The sequence below is a fragment of the Vanacampus margaritifer genome, chromosome 17 (genome assembly GCF_051991255.1).
Source record: "Vanacampus margaritifer isolate UIUO_Vmar chromosome 17, RoL_Vmar_1.0, whole genome shotgun sequence".
Taxonomy (NCBI): domain Eukaryota; kingdom Metazoa; phylum Chordata; class Actinopteri; order Syngnathiformes; family Syngnathidae; genus Vanacampus; species Vanacampus margaritifer.
In genome coordinates this window covers 19,813,130-19,831,960 of record NC_135448.1, presented here as the reverse complement: position 1 = coordinate 19,831,960, position 18,831 = coordinate 19,813,130, and the positions used below count along the sequence as shown (strand labels likewise).

Sequence of the window (18,831 nt, the reverse complement as noted above, 5' to 3'; positions counted from 1 at the left end):
TTTGCTCTCCATTATTCCATCAATATCTTTTGTTATTGAGAAGAAAGCATCTGGTTTGTTCACGACGACACAAAAATGCTTTTGTCTCATAGAAAGTGACTCGTAATGTAAAGTGACTTGTCGAGACGCACTTTTCCAGCAAGCCTTTTCATTTTATTCCGTCTATAAAAGCGACTAATACTGCGTCGTTAAAACCAACTGTACAAAGAGGAGCCTCTTACAAAAATGTTTTTTTTTTTCTTAATACAAAACGGAAAAACTACACAGTATTGCACAAAGTGTAAAGTTGTCAATCTCTATCTGCAGCACAAATATATCGTAAGAGAGAAATAAATTAAGACTGAATCGTATTGGTTAAACAGCAGTCGAGTTGTCGGCGAAGAAAAATGCTTGAGCTAAGAGAAGAAAAAGTGCCATTTTTGATAGTCGCGCGGCTGCCCGACATCAAAGCAAATGTGGACATTTTCCATTGGCGTCGAGCAAGGGAGGGCGCGGCCGCCGCTGCCGCCGTTGCCGCCGCTACTTGTCGACGAGGCCCGCCTCCTTGATCTTGGTGTAGAAGAACTTCTCGAGCAGGTTGGCGCACTTGTAGTACTCGCTCTCGGGCGCGTTGTACTCGCGGCAGTTGGTGAAGACGCGCTGCATGTCGGCCATGAAGAGCTTGCGGGTGGCGTAGTAGCGGCTCTTCAGGCGCTCGCTCATCGTCTTCAGGTCTGACCGGCATCGGGGCGCGTTTATGGCGAGGAAACAAAACGCGTGAAATGTTTTTAAAAGCTAGCATGCCTGCATGTTGTTTTTGCAAAACAATCGGTACTACGCATGTTACTCCCAAGTTGTTCTTTCAAATGTCCTGTTTTTTAAATGCCTTACTATGCTACAAGTATATTGAAAAAGTCATTACACAAGTTGATGAAAGTAGCCGAACCCTGCATAATTCCATGTAGAAATGAAAACGACAATACCGCATCGTTTTTAAAAGTCTTAACCTACTGTAATTATTTTTGAAAATGTCTCTCGATGCGTAGATGTCATTTTTTTAACATTTTGTAAAAACAAATCCAAAAAACGAAATCATTGCTAAAAGTAATTTTTTTTTTACATTGCTATACATTGTTTTTTAAATACCTGAATACATTTTTTAAACGCCTTACTATACATAATTTTAGTGGGTGGGGGGGGAACTCACGTTTTTTTTTTAATGCCTACACGCTATTTGTTTGTTGTTATACGGCCTGTTTTTACAGTTAATGCCTACATGTGATAAAAAATAATACGGTATTTTTTTTAGATTTGACTATACATTGGCATAAAAAAAGATTTGTGTGTTTTTTTCTTTAATTTTTTTGAAGCCTTACTACACACGGTGTTGTTGTTTTTAAACGGCTAATTTCCCAGATGTGCTTCTGTTGCATTTGCCTCACCCATGGGGAAGCGGATAACTTGGTAGTATCCCGGCGCCTCGGTTTTCTTGACAGGTTCCATGAAGGGCCACGCGTTCTGGTGACCCTGAGCGACGAGACCACGCCGAGTCAAGCGCGTGCGCGTGAGTCGACAACGTGCGTGTAAGTCACCTTGACGTGCTGCAGGATGTTCTTGAGCGCGCCGTGCAGCTGCTCAGGGTCTTTGACGTCCTTCCTGCAGGAGGCGGCAAGGTCATCCCGAGGTCACAAACGGCGAGCGAGTGCGCTTACTCACCCTTTGGCCAGCGGCTTCCATCCGCTTTCACCTGCGGACGCACACAAGAGAGGTCAAAGCGGGGACGGCGGCAAGCGAGGGGGCAAAAGGACGGACGGACGCACGCACGGATGCCGGGGATGCTTTCGATGGGAATCTGCCTGACGCCGTCCTTGAAGCAGGAAAGGCCCGGGTAGACTTTGCGGATGTGGACCTGCTTCCTCTCCATCAGCTTCTTGATGATCTGAACCGGCACCACACGTAAATTCTTTGTCATGTCAAATCTCACATTTTCACATCCTACTTTCAAACCATACTTTAAGATCCTAATTGAAAAGCCTAAGCCCAATTTTTATAACACTCATTTGAAACAAAGCATATTTTGAAATCTTAATTATAGTTTGACATCCTACCCCATTTAAAAACCCTACTTTGAAACCATGAGCCTACTTTAAGATCATAACTCTAAGCCCAGTTTAAAACACAAATTTGAAAGTAAGCATAGTTTAAAACCCAATTTTGAAAACCCTAAGCCTACGTAAATCCCGAATTGAAAACACTTACCCTAATATAAAAAAAAACATAACTAGTTTGAAATCCTACTTAAAAAGCCCTAACTAAAGTTAAAAACCCTACTTTGAAATTTTAACTAATAGCAAGATGTTTAAAAAAAAATAAAAAATTTAAAAAACATGTATAGTAAGGAGTTATTTTCCCTATTTTTTTTTTTTAATGACCATGTATAGCAAGGCTTTTTTTTCATAAAAGAAAAAGTAACGACCGGGTGTTTTTTTTTTTTTTTTTTTTTTTTTAACGGCCATGTATATGTATGCATGTAAGGCTTTTTTGTGCAAGTGTCGAGACACGAGACGCGTCTCCATCCAAGCACTTGGTTTGGAAATAGAGAAGATTTCAAATGTGACGTTTATGTGAAGACACTCAACAGTTTTTCCATGATTTGGTGCATTAGAGGAGATTAGTTTGCATTGTAGAACTTTTTGTCCTTTTGAGTTGTATGAAATAATGAGTCACATGGTGAGAAGGATTTCTTCTTTCTTGGTATCAAGCAGTCAAATAGCAGCAATGGATTTCTGTCACATTTACTGAAAGCTGCTTTTCCTTCCTGATCGTCCTTAACGGCGCTTCTCAAACTTTTGACACCGAGCAGCATGGAAAGAAATTGCAGCAACTTTCAAATACAGGCGTGTCGTTGGCCCGAGTGTCCATCAAAACCGTACAGAGGTTTGATTCCTGCATTTCTTATTGTAAACTCACATTATGCAATTGGAACATTCATAGTACAACCACGGATCGACAAATGTACATGACATATCACAAGATGCAAACCACTCATAAGGAAAAAAAAAAAAGTAAGGCCAGATTAGACGAATCTCGACCAAAGTGATGAAAAGGCCAAACGTATGGAATTCCAAAATTACTAGAATTTTTTATATCATAGAAAAACTAATAACAGTTTGATTGTCAATGTTTTCTTTTCTTTTAAATGAAAAGAGAACATATGAGGCACGCCTGACCATTTCGCCACACGGAGTGTTCATGTATGTTGTATTCGTTTTGGATTCCCATAATTTTCGCACTGAAAGCATTTCGCACACTGACCAGGAGATGGCGACAGTGTGGCGCCTGAAGACTATCTGGAATGTATTACCAGTCTAAAAATGCTACACTACACACGTGAAGGACATTGTTGGTAACGATCCTAAAAAATAAAAAAATAATTGATAGAAAATAACTTTGGCTGTGATTGACTTTTACTTTTGTGGCAGGAAACGAGAAAAGCTATCTTTTTGCAGTCCCGATGACAGGCCAGTAGGCGGCGCTAGTGTGCAAAAGCGGAAGTTGGCGGATGACCGCAGGCCTGCAGCTTATAAAGGCACAGGTGTGCGTTGATTGGATTGTTCACCATTTAAGGCAAGATGGCGGCCGCACTCGTGAGGTTGGTAAGCGAGCGCACGAGTCAAATGTTTTTGGCGTTTGTTGTCCTTTCTCATGCTGACATTTTGCTTCTTGCAGGATTTGCTCACTGGAGGGACTCGACAGCGGTTGCGTTTTGAGTACCTCTCATCACAATTGGCTTCACTTTGCTTCGTTTAGCACGCCGTCCTTGCGCTTTGTTTTGGTTCGTTTTTCATGCTGGCCAGCATTTAGTGACTTTTTGGTTATTTTATTTTTGTTGTCGTAAATGACACACCTGATGGGTTTTCTTCTTGGGAATTGAACTGTGAGGGTTTTTGTTGTCGTTGAACTAATAGTTTGTGTAATAAAGATGGCTGTCTTGGGGGGGGGAATTCAGCGTCACTGTCCGTGGGACAGAAGTGAAGACGGATTGGATGTGGGTCCATTTGTTTTGCTTGTTAGCCTGCAGCTCATTAGGTGACAGCTGTGCAATGGATTCATCAGCACGTGCGGCAAGATGGCGACCTCGCGGCATGAAAGACTGGACAAAAGTAAGTTCCGAAGTCGACACTAGACACGCCAATGAACAAACTTTTTGACTGTTGAGGAGTGTGAAACGAGTGCACATTAAAATGGATGATGTCTTTTCTTTTTTTTGTTTTCCTGCCGTCTTCAAAAAGCCGCAGATGACCAGCATGGAGCCGCTGGAGCTGGATGGACCCCATCGGTGAGTTGCTTGACTTCAACCGCCATGTCTTCATATTATTATTCTTATAACAAAATATATTTTGTGACAAAAGAATTCAATGGCTCAGCCACATCTGTACTAGGTGAGTATAGTACAACACTCTTTGGGAATAAAATATATCGGTTGACATGAGGTTCTTGCAGCCATCTTTACCCAGAAGGCAAATCTTTTTTCGCCTTCTTCGGCAAGCGTCTTTCTTGAAGTGTGAAGACGGCCACTTGGGAATCTTCCAGCACTTTTTGTCTGCAACCAAACGGAGAGATTTGGGGGCATGCTTGGAATTGTCTCCCAAGCGCCAGCTTTATCGTCACTTGACGGTGTCCAATTGACACCCACGATCTCCTCATGGAATTGATGGTTCCTTGCACACTGCTGGAGATGGCCTGTCGCTTGGGTTCTTCGGGTGCACTTTTCTTCACAGGCCCGTGAGAAGAACATTCCGCCACCTTTTTGTAGGTTGTAAATGGAGTCGTCTTGTACTTTGACGTCAGTAGGGGGCGCCGATGATGCTAGCGTGGAAGGCTTGAGCTCACGCCGGGCACCTTTTCTGGTCTGGGTTGAAAGTTGAGTCAATCCCTCCGTGAAATTGTCTCACACTTGCTCAGCCGTCATCCGGGCATTTTCTGGCATCTTTTGCTTGGGCTATCAAAGCAATCACCGACGGCGTCCGCTCTTTCCTGTCTGCCTTTTTCAACGTGCCGATGATGCCTACAGTCGTCTCTGCAAATGATTCTTTGCTCTTTTTTTTTCATGTCTTTGCCTATGAAGGCAAATGACCTTGACTTGTGTGACCTTGACCTTGCGGACGTCACCATTTTGCAACGGCACCCTTGACGGTTTGGAAGGAGGACAAATAACGCATTTCTTTAACGTTTGCTTAATTTTTTAGCGCCAAGGTTGTGTTGCCACATGCAGGTGCTCTCATCCCATATTAAACATAATTAATTATAGGTCAAGGGTTGAATAAGTTGTTGGTGAGGAAATAATAAAAAGGACCTGACCTGGTCTATCACAAAATGTTCTTTTGTTTGTCAGTTAAGTAGCGTTGGTGTATTTGACTTGTTCTTATTAGATGTGGTTATAAACAAAAAGTCAAACATGCTGAAGTATTTATCAGCAGAGGGGCCACAATAATTTAAATCACAGCTTTATCTTTTTGGAAAGGTAAAGATGTTTTTTTTTGTTTTTTTTTACACCGGAAGCATAGCAGCATTTTAGGAGTCAATTTCATAATTGTTCCAAAAATGTTATTTATTAGATTTTAGTTACTTGTGAGTGTAGTGTTTGATATTGTACATTGACTTTTTAAAATTAGAGTTGTGTAAAATTTGGCACTCTTCTAAAGTATGCTATCAGTTTAATAAAGTGAGAATTTGTTGATGTGTGTTGCAGGGCAGAAGTGTCCATCAAGAACCAGCGACCGGCATCCAACTAATCTGGGCGTTGTTTTGCCTTGCGGATGATGAGACGCGAGACCAGGTAACACTAGTTCACACGACAAACGAAACCTTCCTTCTTCCCCTCATTACTCTTGACTCCATTCCCTGTGTTGACGGGTGGAGAGGCGCCGCTGGCTGGCTGGCAAGCAGGCCAGTCGCGTCCTCTTTTTTGCGGCTGGCCTGTTTGCCAGCCAGTCAGCGGTGCCTTTCCACCCGTCGCCACACGGGGAATGGAGCTAGCTTAGCTTAGCTTGCCTTGCTGAGCTAGCTTAGCTTAGCTTGCCTTGCTGAGCTAGCTTAGCTTGCCTTGCTGAGCTAGCTTAGCTTGCCTTGCTGAGCTAGCTTAGCTTGCCTTGCTGAGCTAGCTTAGCTTAGCTTGCCTTGCTGAGCTAGCTTAGCTTAGCTTGCCTTGCTGAGCTAGCTTAGCTTAGCTTGCCTTGCTGAGCTAGCTTAGCTTAGCTTGCCTTGCTGAGCTAGCTTAGCTTAGCTTGCCTTGCTGAGCTAGCTTAGCTTAGCTTGCCTTGCTAAGCTAGTTGCGGAGTAAATGGGGGACAGGATGTTGTAGTGTTTAATTTGGTTGTTGTGATCTTGTGTTACTACGACTGTAATTTGTTTTCGTAATCTGTGTTGCAGGGCAAATGGTCGAGATGAAGAAGCTACCATCACCAGACAAATTAGAGTATTTTACGTTGCGGATGACGAACCCCAGACGAGACGCGAGACCAGGTAACACTAGTTCACACGACAAACGAAACCTTCCTTCTTTCCCGCCATTGCTCTTGACTCCATTCCCTGTGTTGACGGGTGGAGAGGCGCCGCTGGCTGGCTGGCAAGCAGGCCAGTCGCGTCCTCTTTTTTGCGGCTGGCCTGTTTGCCAGCCAGTCAGCGGTGCCTTTCCACCCGTCGCCACACGGGGAATGGAGCTAGCTTAGCTTAGCTTGCTTGGCTGAGCTAGCTTGGCTTAGCTTAGCTTTGCTGAGCTAGCTTGGCTTAGCTTAGCTTTGCTGAGCTAGCTTGGCTTAGCTTAGCTTTGCTGAGCTAGCTTTGCTGAGCTTAGCTTTGCTGAGCTTAGCTTAGCTTAGCTTGCCTTGCTAAGCTAGTTGCGGAGTAAATGGGGGACAGGATGTTGTAGTGTTTAATTTGGTTGTTGTGATCTTGTGTTACTACGACTGTAATTTGTTTTCGTAATCTGTGTTGCAGGGCAAATGGTCGAGATGAAGAAGCTACCATCACCAGACAAATTAGGGTATTTTATGTTGCGGATGACGATCCCCAGACGAGACCAGGTAACACTAGTTCACACGACAAACGAAACCTTCCTTCTTCCCCTCATTACTCTTGACTCCATTCCCTGTGTTGACGGGTGGAGAGGCGCCGCTGGCTGGCTGGCAAGCAGGCCAGTCGCGTCCTCTTTTTTGCGGCTGGCCTGTTTGCCAGCCAGTCAGCGGTGCCTTTCCACCCGTCGCCACACGGGGAATGGAGCTAGCTTAGCTTAGCTTAGCTTGCCTGGCTGAGCTAGCTTAGCTTAGCTTGCCTGGCTGAGCTAGCTTAGCTTAGCTTGCCTGGCTGAGCTAGTTGCTGAGTAAATGGCGGACAGGATGTTGTAGTGTTTAATTTGGTTGTTGTGATCTTGTGTTACTACGACTGTAATTTGTTTTCGTAATCTGTGTTGCAGGGCAAATGGTCGAGATGAAGAAGCTACCATCACCAGACAAATTAGGGTATTTTATGTTGCGGATGACGAACCCCAGATGAGACCAGGTAACACTAGTTCACACGACAAACAAAACCTTCCTTCTTTCCCGCCATTGCTCTTGACTCCATTCCCTGTGTTGACGGGTGGAGAGGCGCCGCTGGCTGGCTGGCAAGCAGGCCAGTCGCGTCCTCTTTTTTGCGGCTGGCCTGTTTGCCAGCCAGTCAGCGGTGCCTTTCCACCCGTCGCCACACGGGGAATGGAGCTAGCTAGCCTAGCCTAGCTAAGCTAGCTAGCTTAGCGGAGTAAATGGGGGACAGGAGGTTGTAACCTACTGTGTAGTGTTTCATTTTGTTCCTGTGATCTGTGTTGCAGGGCAAATGGTCGAGATCAAGAAGCTAGCAGCGTCAAACTCATCTTCCCAGCCAGTCAAGCACCTTCCATCTCCAAAAACAACTACGAAAGTGTTGAAAGCCAAGCAGTAGGTGGCAAGTGACGGGAGGCGGAATCAAGTAGTCCTTTGGGCACCCGCATGGCGGTAAAATGTTGGCCTCTTGAAAGGTGAGACTCCAGTCATGTTATGGCCAGTTGCTGTTTTTTAATGTATGTGTTGGGCAAATTCTCAGGTCTGGACTAACTTTCCACAGGGTAACAAGATGGCGTCAATGTAATGTGACCAGTAGTTGAGTACTATGCTGTCATGTGATGTATCTGTGAAATACAATAAAAATAACTCATGTATACAATTCTTACTGTGTTGAAGTTTGAATATACAGTATTTGAAGGGCTTTTAGTGCCCAGTCTGTTGGTTAATGTTTTTGATATTTGAGTCATTGCAGTGAACTCTTCAATGGGGGGAAAAAAAACTCAAATGCCTTACTTTATAAAGTATGACTTAGTATGAAACCTAAATGACTTAGTAAAAAAATTAATGAAACCTAAATGACTTAGTAAAAAAATTAATGAAACTATTATGACTTAGTATATAATATTAATGAAACTATTATGACTTAGTATATAATATTAATGACTTAATAAAAAAAATAATGAAACTATTATGACTTAGTATATAATATTAATGAAACCTAAATGACTTAGTATATAATATTAATGACTTAATAAAAAAAATAATGAAACCTAAATGACTTAGTAAAAAAAATTAATGAAACTATTATGACTTAGTATATAATATTAATGACTTAATAAAAAAAATAATGAAACCTAAATGACTTAGTAAAAAAATTAATGAAACTATTATGACTTAGTATTAATGAAACCTAAATGACTTAGTAAAAAAAATTAATGAAACTATTATGACTTAGTATATAATATTAATGACTTAATAAAAAAAATAATGAAACTATTATGACTTAGTATATAATATTAATGAAACCTAAATGACTTAGTGAAACTATTATGACTTAGTATATAATATTAATGAAACCTAAATGACTTAGTAAAAAAAATTAATGAAACTATTATGACTTAGTATATAATATTAATGACTTAATAAAAAAAATAATGAAACCTAAATGACTTAGTAAAAAAATTAATGAAACTATTATGACTTAGTATTAATGAAGCCTAAATGACTTAGTAAAAAAATTAATGAAACTATTATGACTTAATAAAAAAAATAATGAAACCTAAATGACTTAGTAAAAAAATTAATGAAACTATTATGACTTAGTATATAATATTAATGAAACCTAAATGACTTAGTAAAAAATTTAATGAAACTATTATGACTTAGTATTAATGAAACCTAAATGACTTAGTAAAAAAAATTAATGAAACTATTATGACTTAGTATATAATATTAATGACTTAATAAAAAAAATAATGAAACTATTATGACTTAGTAAAAAAAATTAATGAAACTATTATGACTTAGTATATAATATTAATGAAACCTAAATGACTTAGTAAAAAAATTAATGAAACTATTATGACTTAGTATATAATATTAATGAAACCTAAATGACTTAGTAAAAAAATTAATGAAACTATTATGACTTAGTATTAATGAAACCTAAATGACTTAGTAAAAAAAATTAATGAAACTATTATGACTTAGTATATAATATTAATGACTTAATAAAAAAAATAATGAAACCTAAATGACTTAGTAAAAAAATTAATGAAACTATTATGACTTAGTATATAATATTAATGAAACTATTATGACTTAGTATATAATATTAATGACTTAATAAAAAAAATAATGAAACCTAAATGACTTAGTAAAAAAATTAATGAAACTATTATGACTTAGTATATAATATTAATGAAACTATTATGACTTAGTATATAATATTAATGAAACCTAAATGACTTAGTGAAACTATTATGACTTAGTATATAATATTAATGAAACCTAAATGACTTAGTAAAAAAATTAATGAAACTATTATGACTTAGTATTAATGAAACCTAAATGACTTAGTAAAAAAAATTAATGAAACTATTATGACTTAGTATATAATATTAATGACTTAATAAAAAAAATAATGAAACCTAAATGACTTAGTAAAAAAATTAATGAAACTATTATGACTTAGTATATAATATTAATGAAACTATTATGACTTAGTATATAATATTAATGACTTAATAAAAAAAATAATGAAACCTAAATGACTTAGTAAAAAAATTAATGAAACTATTATGACTTAGTATATAATATTAATGAAACTATTATGACTTAGTATATAATATTAATGAAACCTAAATGACTTAGTGAAACTATTATGACTTAGTATATAATATTAATGAAACCTAAATGACTTAGTGAAACTATTATGACTTAGTATATAATATTAATGAAACCTAAATGACTTAGTAAAAAAAATTAATGAAACTATTATGACTTAGTATATAATATTAATGAAACTATTATGACTTAGTATTAATGAAGCCTAAATGACTTAGTAAAAAAATTAATGAAACTATTATGACTTAATAAAAAAAATAATGAAACCTAAATGACTTAGTAAAAAAATTAATGAAACTATTATGACTTACTATATAATATTAATGAAACCTAAATGACTTAGTAAAAAATTTAATGAAACTATTATGACTTAGTATTAATGAAACCTAAATGACTTAGTAAAAAAAATTAATGAAACTATTATGACTTAGTATATAATATTAATGACTTAATAAAAAAAATAATGAAACTATTATGACTTAGTAAAAAAAATTAATGAAACTATTATGACTTAGTATATAATATTAATGAAACCTAAATGACTTAGTAAAAAAATTAATGAAACTATTATGACTTAGTATATAATATTAATGAAACCTAAATGACTTAGTAAAAAAATTAATGAAACTATTATGACTTAGTATTAATGAAACCTAAATGACTTAGTAAAAAAAATTAATGAAACTATTATGACTTAGTATATAATATTAATGACTTAATAAAAAAAATAATGAAACCTAAATGACTTAGTAAAAAAATTAATGAAACTATTATGACTTAGTATATAATATTAATGAAACTATTATGACTTAGTATATAATATTAATGACTTAATAAAAAAAATAATGAAACCTAAATGACTTAGTAAAAAAATTAATGAAACTATTATGACTTAGTATATAATATTAATGAAACTATTATGACTTAGTATATAATATTAATGAAACCTAAATGACTTAGTGAAACTATTATGACTTAGTATATAATATTAATGAAACCTAAATGACTTAGTAAAAAAATTAATGAAACTATTATGACTTAGTATTAATGAAACCTAAATGACTTAGTAAAAAAAATTAATGAAACTATTATGACTTAGTATATAATATTAATGACTTAATAAAAAAAATAATGAAACCTAAATGACTTAGTAAAAAAATTAATGAAACTATTATGACTTAGTATATAATATTAATGAAACTATTATGACTTAGTATATAATATTAATGACTTAATAAAAAAAATAATGAAACCTAAATGACTTAGTAAAAAAATTAATGAAACTATTATGACTTAGTATATAATATTAATGAAACTATTATGACTTAGTATATAATATTAATGAAACCTAAATGACTTAGTGAAACTATTATGACTTAGTATATAATATTAATGAAACCTAAATGACTTAGTAAAAAAAATTAATGAAACTATTATGACTTAGTATATAATATTAATGACTTAATAAAAAAAATAATGAAACCTAAATGACTTAGTAAAAAAATTAATGAAACTATTATGACTTAGTATATAATATTAATGAAACCTAAATGACTTAGTAAAAAATTTAATGAAACTATTATGACTTAGTATTAATGAAACCTAAATGACTTAGTAAAAAAAATTAATGAAACTATTATGACTTAGTATATAATATTAATGACTTAATAAAAAAAATAATGAAACTATTATGACTTAGTAAAAAAAATTAATGAAACTATTATGACTTAGTATATAATATTAATGACTTAATAAAAAAAATAATGAAACTATTATGACTTAGTATATAATATTAATGAAACCTAAATGACTTAGTAAAAAAATTAATGAAACTATTATGACTTAGTATATAATATTAATGAAACCTAAATGACTTAGTAAAAAATTTAATGAAACTATTATGACTTAGTATTAATGAAGCCTAAATGACTTAGTAAAAAAATTAATGAAACTATTATGACTTAGTATATAATATTAATGACTTAATAAAAAAAATAATGAAACCTAAATGACTTAGTAAAAAAATTAATGAAACTATTATGACTTAGTATTAATGAAGCCTAAATGACTTAGTATATAATATTAATGAAACATAAATGACTTAGTAAAAAAATTAATGAAACTATTATGACTTAGTATTAATGAAACCTAAATGACTTAGTAAAAAAAATTAATGAAACTATTATGACTTAGTATATAATATTAATGACTTAATAAAAAAAATAATGAAACCTAAATGACTTAGTAAAAAAATTAATGAAACTATTATGACTTAGTATATAATATTAATGAAACTATTATGACTTAGTATATAATATTAATGAAACTATTATGACTTAGTATTAATGAAACCTAAATGACTTAGTAAAAAAAATTAATGAAACTATTATGACTTAGTATATAATATTAATGACTTAATAAAAAAAATAATGAAACTATTATGACTTAGTATATAATATTAATGAAACCTAAATGACTTAGTGAAACTATTATGACTTAGTATATAATATTAATGAAACCTAAATGACTTAGTAAAAAAAATTAATGAAACTATTATGACTTAGTATATAATATTAATGACTTAATAAAAAAAATAATGAAACTATTATGACTTAGTATATAATATTAATGAAACCTAAATGACTTAGTAAAAAAATTAATGAAACTATTATGACTTAGTATATAATATTAATGAAACCTAAATGACTTAGTAAAAAATTTAATGAAACTATTATGACTTAGTATATAATATTAATGAAACCTAAATGACTTAGTAAAAAAATTAATGAAACCTAAATGACTTAGTAAAAAAATTAATGAAACTATTATGACTTAGTATGAAACATAAATGACTTAGTAAAAAAATTAATGAAACTATTATGACTTAGTATATAATATTAATGAAACCTAAATGACTTAGTAAAAAAATTAATGAAACCTAAATGACTTAGTAAAAAAATTAATGAAACTATTATGACTTAGTATGAAACATAAATGACTTAGTAAAAAAATTAATGAAACTATTATGACTTAGTATATAATATTAATGACTTAATAAAAAAAATAATGAAACTATTATGACTTAGTAAAAAAATTAATGAAACCCAAATGACTTAGTATATAATATTAATGAAACTATAATGACTTAGTAAATTTTTTATGAAACTATGACTTAATATTAATGAAACCAAGATGACTTACATAAGTACATAAAATTAAAGATCCTACTTGGTCACTAACCCCAGTTTAAAATGCTATTTGGTGCCCTACTTTGAAGCTCTAATGGTAGTTCGACAGCCTCCTTTGAAACTCACACGCACACTTTGCCAGACTCTCTCATGCTTGCTTGTGCGCACCTCTTTTTGCTTCTTGATGATGACGGACAACTCGGTGTAGGGAATGCTGGGGTTGAGCTCGCATCCCATGAGCGTGGCTCCCTCGTAGTCCTTGATGTAGCCCACATACTTGGCCTTGGCCACCTTGATGTCCTTGGAGAAACCCTGGCAGAGGTCGCGGCGCGTTAGCAGCTCTTGGTTGAGGAGCGCGCTTAGCGCCGGTCGCTAGGCTACCTGCTTCTTGAAGTAACCGATGGCGTACTCGTCGGCGTAGGTGAGGAAGTTGAGGATGTGGTGCTTGATGTGATATTCCTTCAGGTGGTTCATCAGGTGGGTGCCGTAGCCCTGCAATCAACACATGCCGGTATGACGCGAGTGAGTCCATGTGCGTGCGCATGGTCTCACCTTGACTTGCTCGTTGGACGTGACGGCGCAAAAGACGATTTCGGTGAAGCCTTGAGAAGGAAACATCCGGAAGCAGATTCCGCCGATCACGCGGCCGTCCTTGATCAGCGACAGCGTCTTGTGCTTCCTGTCCAGATGAAAGGAACGCTCAACGCATCCGGCGGGAAGGCGGCGCCGGCGGCGACTTACGGGTCAAAGACGAGCCGCGTGATGTACTCCTTGGGCATGCGTGGCAGCTGGTGCGAGAAGACGTTCTGGAGGCCCACCAGCCACATGAGGATCCTCTTGTTGGGCTTCTGGTTCAGTGAGTTGCCGATCACGTGGAACTCGATCACGCCTCGACGCTCCTCCAGGCGCGCCGCCTCGTCGCGCGCCGACAGCAGGCTGGTCTGGTCCACAAACAACAAAATGCATTCCATGCTACGCTAGGTGCAATATCTGCAGAAGTGCTTATCAAGTCCATTGGAAGATACATGATGTGACAATTATAACGTTGAAATGGGGAAAAAGAAGGGGGCACTTGAACCCGGGAGGCGTGAAATTTGAACGGCATCGATGGGAACTTTTAGTGCGCAGGTTGTTTCCCGTCCAAAAAGCCCGAGAATCCGAATCGCAGTAACGTTGTTGCAAAACGCTTCTTGCTGCTGCTCACCTCCGGGATGGCGGCGGGGTCCGCCATGGTGGCCATCACCTCGTTGATGAGCTCCATGGGGATGTCGCCCACCACCCTGGGCCTCTTCATCTCCTCTTGGGGGAGGGGCTCCGAGGACTTGCGCTTCTCAGCTGCTGCCAGGAGGAAGAAGAATACGTGGAAACACGTCGGCCACAAGACTTCAGGGTGCTCAATGTGATGGCGTACCGGGACTTGGCTCGAGAGCTGTTGACGGTTTGCTGGCAGGACTGGCGGCGCCGCTCGGGAGGTCTGCGCATGACGCTGGGCTGATGCTGTAGTATAAGGGCCTGGCCACCGGGGGCGTTCTGACGACTAAGGAAATGAAGTCGAACAAGTATTGGCGTATTTGTACATTCCAACTTGTAGGCTAAATGCTAAGAACATTATACCAATATGTTTGAAAATGACGGAGCATTCATTATTTTATGATGGTCATCATTTAGCTTGAAGCTCCTTTTAAAATATGCAATTATGCCACCTAGTGGCCACATTGCAATCCCGCACGCACGCAGGCTGGTGAACAGAGCCAGTGATTGGCGGGAAGAAAAAGTTTGGTGGGGAAGCTTTCGTTTGTTTGATGGCAGCCATTGTTTGGATTGATGCTAAATGTTGGCATTTGAGCAACTTTTCACGGACAAACGCAGCAAGTGGCACCGTCATTAATCTTTTGTGTTGGCTTTTTGTTTGGTTGAATGTGGATCTTTTTTTTTCTTCTTTTTCATGTGAATCTTTTTGGTCTCGAATGTTGCAACTACTACGGGAGTTGGCAAGGTCACATGTCAACTTGACAATTAGAGGCTATTAAAATTAGCACCGGGCAATCAATCACATTTACTTGATGAACTCATTTTGCGATTTCGCTTAGTCGTGAAATCAAGGTGCATTAAATGCTATTTATTGACCATGATTTACAGTGGTTATAAATACATATGCATTAATAATTACTTTTAAATTAGGCACGTGTTGTGAATGTTATGTTTACGTTAAATTGTTTTTAAAATTGGTATACATTATTGTCGTCTGAACTTTTTGAACTACTATTATTTTTGGATAAATGACTACTTTTATTGTTGGGTTTCTTACAATGATTAAAATCCATTACAATTGTCATATGGGACAGTCCTAGAAGGAATGCATTTGTTTGGAATTGTGTGGCGTGCGCAAGACGACGGTGCTGCCCGATATCTATTTGTAGCGTTTTGTGACTCACCGGTATGGACGGGGATTTTCCCCCCGGGTGCCCCTGCCAGGAAGTCTTGTTTCCAGATGGGGGAGCTGTGACTGTAGACTTCCTCCTCCAGCATGGACAGGAACCTGACAAGGCAACAAGCCCACCCACGTTGACCAAGCGGACGCGCAAAGCGGGCCGGCGCCATTTTGCACGTTTGCGTGTCTGACTTGGGGAAGTGCGTGAGGATGAGCGTGCGCTTCTCGGGCGGCAGCTTGTCCTTCTCCTGCCGGGCCTGCTCCAGCAGCTGCTTGCGCAGGACGCTGAAGACGGAGCGCAGCAGCGTGCGGCCGAAGATCTGCGTGGTGCGGTGGCGCGGCAGGCTGTCGCAGGACTGCGGCACGTGGCAGTAGCACAGCCACCTGCAAGAGCGGCACGTGACGCTCCGCCGCTTGCCATTGGTGAGTTGGAGTTGCGAGCGCGGGCGGCGGCGGCGGCTACCTGGTGTAGTTGGCCTTGTAGCCTTGCGTGTCGTGGTCGGGGAGCCTCTGGCGTCCCTGCGACGGCGTCTCCAGCTGCCAGAAGTTGATCTGGTTGAGGAACATCTCGGCCAGCTCCGCGATGGTCTGATGCTCTTTGGACGGCAGGTGGCTGAATTTGTACTGCACAAAGTTGTTGACGCCCTGACGGCCGACCACAGCGTGTGCACCGAAAATAAGTGGGCTGGGGTGTGCGATCGGCGCTCTGCTGTCGGGCGACTACCTGCTCGATGCTGGGCCTCTCGAAAGGCGGACTCTCCTGCGCTTCCAGCGTGGGCTTGCCCATCTGGAGGATGCATTTCCGCAGGAGCTGACGGACAAACACGCACAACAACATTTTTTTTTTCAAATCAAAAGACGATTTCATCGAAAATATTTGCTACTTTTTTTTCTTGGAGAATGTGACTCTTTTCATAAAATATCTACAAATTCTAAGCAAGAAAAATAATACTGCTATGTTGTCCGTTTATGACTTTCTCATTTAAAATATAATCATTCTTGGAAAATCTGAAATCTGAAAATTACTCCTGGGGAAAAAAAAAAAAACATGGCTTTTTCTCCTGTCAACAAATTTTCAATGAATGAAGTGTTTTTGCTTGGAAAAATGTGCTTATTGTTTTTCTTGAATGAATATTACTCAATTTAGCGGCAGCAAAAAGTCTGACTTTTTTCAAACACTGTATTCTTGAATATTTCATACTTTTTCATAACATAACTGGGATTTCTAAGCAAAAAATAAATATATAAATATATTATTTGTATTTTATTTTATTGAGGCCAATATAAATGACATTGCAAAAATTTAACAAATGACACATTTTCAGCCCCATAGTTTCTTCAAATTATGCTGCTGAACATCAAGCTTTTTTCCGTGATGAACGGAGTCTTACTTTGAAGAGCGAGAAGTAGACCTGCTTGGTGTCGGCGTCCTCCTCCTTGTGCACGCACGTGTACAGGTACTCCACGTCCAGCGCCATGCCCAGCAGCCGGTCGATCTCGTCCTCGGGGGCGCGCTCCAGATGGCTCACGTGATCCCCTGCCGAGCAAAGCGTCCATCAGACGTGCTCACGCGACACACCGGCGCGCCAGGTGAGGCTCTCGCACCCAAAGCGTGCGAGCAGCTGCGGCAGGGCTGGCGCAGGTTGCCGGCGGCGGGCTGCTGCTGCTGCTCGCTGCGCGGGGGCGTGGCCGGCGGGTTCTGACTCTTCCAGCCGTTGCACTTGCACGCGCCCTCCGCCTGCTGGCAAAAAAAACATGACACACTCTTGGCATATGCAAGCAGTTACAGTCGAACCCTGCATACTCACGCTTGGGCAGCGAAGGATACTCTTATTCACAGATTTTAGTTGTCCTATATTTTGGGGGGGTTTTCTTTTTTTTTCTTTAATTAAATGCAACTATTTCGTCATAGAAATGTTACATGTCTTCAAGAGGAAAAAGTACTTTTAGCCTTTAGTAACTCTTTTTTTTCTTTGGACAAAGAACTTATATGCACTCAAATGTTTCCTTAATTGCAATTTCCATTCCAAAAAAACTGCAACTTTATTTATTTTTAGATGTAAGTTGACTATTTCTGACCTTTGTTGTTGTGCCTCGACGCAAGCAAGCGTGATATTAGCAAGACTTTGAGTATGTTCGTATTTTGCAACATGTTGCGTCCTGTCAGTGTCAGGCGGGAGGTGCGTTGTGCGCATGCTCGTAAAACAACAACAAACTCCGCCCCCTCCCTCGCCTTGCCAGCAGCTGTCAGCCTGTCAAAACAAAGGCCGCGTCTGCAAAAAAAAAGAAGCTCCTGCTAATCAAACTCCTGGCGACTCAGGGAAATATTATTTCTTATTTGCGAGTAATAGACGGAGACGCAAGAATGCCGTCCAGTTGGGAAGCCCCCCCCCCCAAGCCCGTTTTGCCAATGTTTACACCCGCCCGCCCCCCTTGAACAACAGAGCCTGCAGTAGAAGAAGGAAGGCCCGCGTTGGGAAGTCCAAACCATTCAAATGTTTGTTTTTTTCTTACGCTGTTGCGCAAGCGTGCATGCGAACGTGCAGCCGAGCAATGGCTTCCGTCCATTTGCAGCGAGCGCGGTGACGAATTAAGGCACCAAAAGCAAAGGCAAGTCGCCTTGGGGGAGGCTTCGCGATAATAATCATAACAATCATCATCATCATAACACGGATCCCACCTTGCAGGACGAATAGACCCCGAGCTTCTCCAGCTTCTTGTGGCGAGGCGACGAGCGAAGTTGCGCCTTCTTGACGCCGATCCGCGCGGAGCCTCCGGCGGCGCCGGAACTCTCGGCGCCGCCGGGGCCCGGAGCGGCCGGAGCCGAGCCCGCGGCGCCGATGGCCGGCGAGCCCTGCTCAATCCCCGCGCTGTCGGCCATGGCGCCTCGCAATCCCGACGGGGGAAGCGAAGCGAACCCCCCCCCCCCCCCCCCCCCCCCGACTCCCCTCCTCTTCCCTTCCCGCCCCCCCCTCCCCGGTGCTGGCGGCGGTCGACGTCCACCGGGGACCGAACGCGTCTGTCGCCG

At 39.0% G+C, this 18,831-nt stretch overlaps 2 protein-coding genes across 10 annotated transcripts; one reads left to right on the top strand and one right to left on the bottom strand.

The window, feature by feature from the left end:
• Positions 1-128: 128 nt before the first annotated feature.
• kat2b (K(lysine) acetyltransferase 2B) lies at positions 129-18,727 on the bottom strand. 4 transcript variants are annotated; one of them, XM_077548172.1, is made up of 18 exons: positions 18,484-18,727; positions 17,409-17,544; positions 17,195-17,340; positions 16,528-16,614; positions 16,267-16,448; positions 15,996-16,187; positions 15,808-15,911; positions 14,784-14,909; positions 14,577-14,710; positions 14,114-14,313; positions 13,925-14,051; positions 13,754-13,864; positions 13,541-13,684; positions 1,804-1,918; positions 1,696-1,726; positions 1,572-1,635; positions 1,422-1,506; positions 129-713 (listed from the first exon to the last, which is right to left on the bottom strand). In XM_077548172.1, exons 1-18 carry the CDS (start codon positions 18,682-18,684, stop codon positions 520-522), a joined length of 2,379 nt encoding a protein of 792 aa, XP_077404298.1. In that variant the 5' UTR covers positions 18,685-18,727; the 3' UTR covers positions 129-519. The 4 variants fall into 4 exon arrangements, with proteins under 4 accessions (XP_077404298.1, XP_077404300.1, XP_077404299.1 ...); XM_077548174.1 differs by having other exon boundaries at positions 14,577-14,707; XM_077548173.1 differs by having other exon boundaries at positions 17,409-17,541.
• Positions 3,946-8,217, top strand: LOC144037047 (uncharacterized). 6 transcript variants are annotated; one of them, XR_013288788.1, is made up of 8 exons: positions 3,946-4,142; positions 4,272-4,318; positions 5,732-5,818; positions 6,412-6,504; positions 6,979-7,064; positions 7,454-7,539; positions 7,847-8,032; positions 8,119-8,217. XR_013288788.1 is itself a non-coding variant. In XM_077548180.1 (6 exons), exons 3-6 carry the CDS (start codon positions 5,799-5,801, stop codon positions 7,954-7,956), a joined length of 309 nt encoding a protein of 102 aa, XP_077404306.1. In that variant the 5' UTR covers positions 3,946-4,142; positions 4,272-4,318; positions 5,732-5,798; the 3' UTR covers positions 7,957-8,098. The 6 variants fall into 6 exon arrangements, 3 of the variants coding, with proteins under 3 accessions (XP_077404306.1, XP_077404307.1, XP_077404308.1); XR_013288787.1 differs by lacking the exon at positions 6,979-7,064; XR_013288790.1 differs by lacking the exons at positions 6,979-7,064; positions 7,454-7,539.
• Positions 18,728-18,831: the final 104 nt, after the last annotated feature.

Excerpts from the sequence above, each read along its gene's own strand:
- LOC144037047 (XM_077548180.1), top strand. The coding sequence starts at position 5,799 with ATGATGAGACGCGAGACCAG. Across the intron at positions 5,819-6,411 it reads ATGATGAGACGCGAGACCAG|GGCAAATGGTCGAGATGAAG; the intron begins GTAACACTAGTT and ends TCTGTGTTGCAG. Across the intron at positions 7,540-7,846 it reads CGAACCCCAGATGAGACCAG|GGCAAATGGTCGAGATCAAG; the intron begins GTAACACTAGTT and ends TCTGTGTTGCAG.
- kat2b (XM_077548172.1), bottom strand. The coding sequence starts at position 18,684 with ATGGCCGACAGCGCGGGGATTGAGCAGGGCTCGCCGGCCATCGGCGCC. Across the intron at positions 16,449-16,527 it reads AGAGGCCCAGCATCGAGCAG|GGCGTCAACAACTTTGTGCA; the intron begins GTAGTCGCCCGA and ends GTCGGCCGTCAG. Across the intron at positions 16,188-16,266 it reads TACAAGGCCAACTACACCAG|GTGGCTGTGCTACTGCCACG; the intron begins GTAGCCGCCGCC and ends CCGCTCTTGCAG.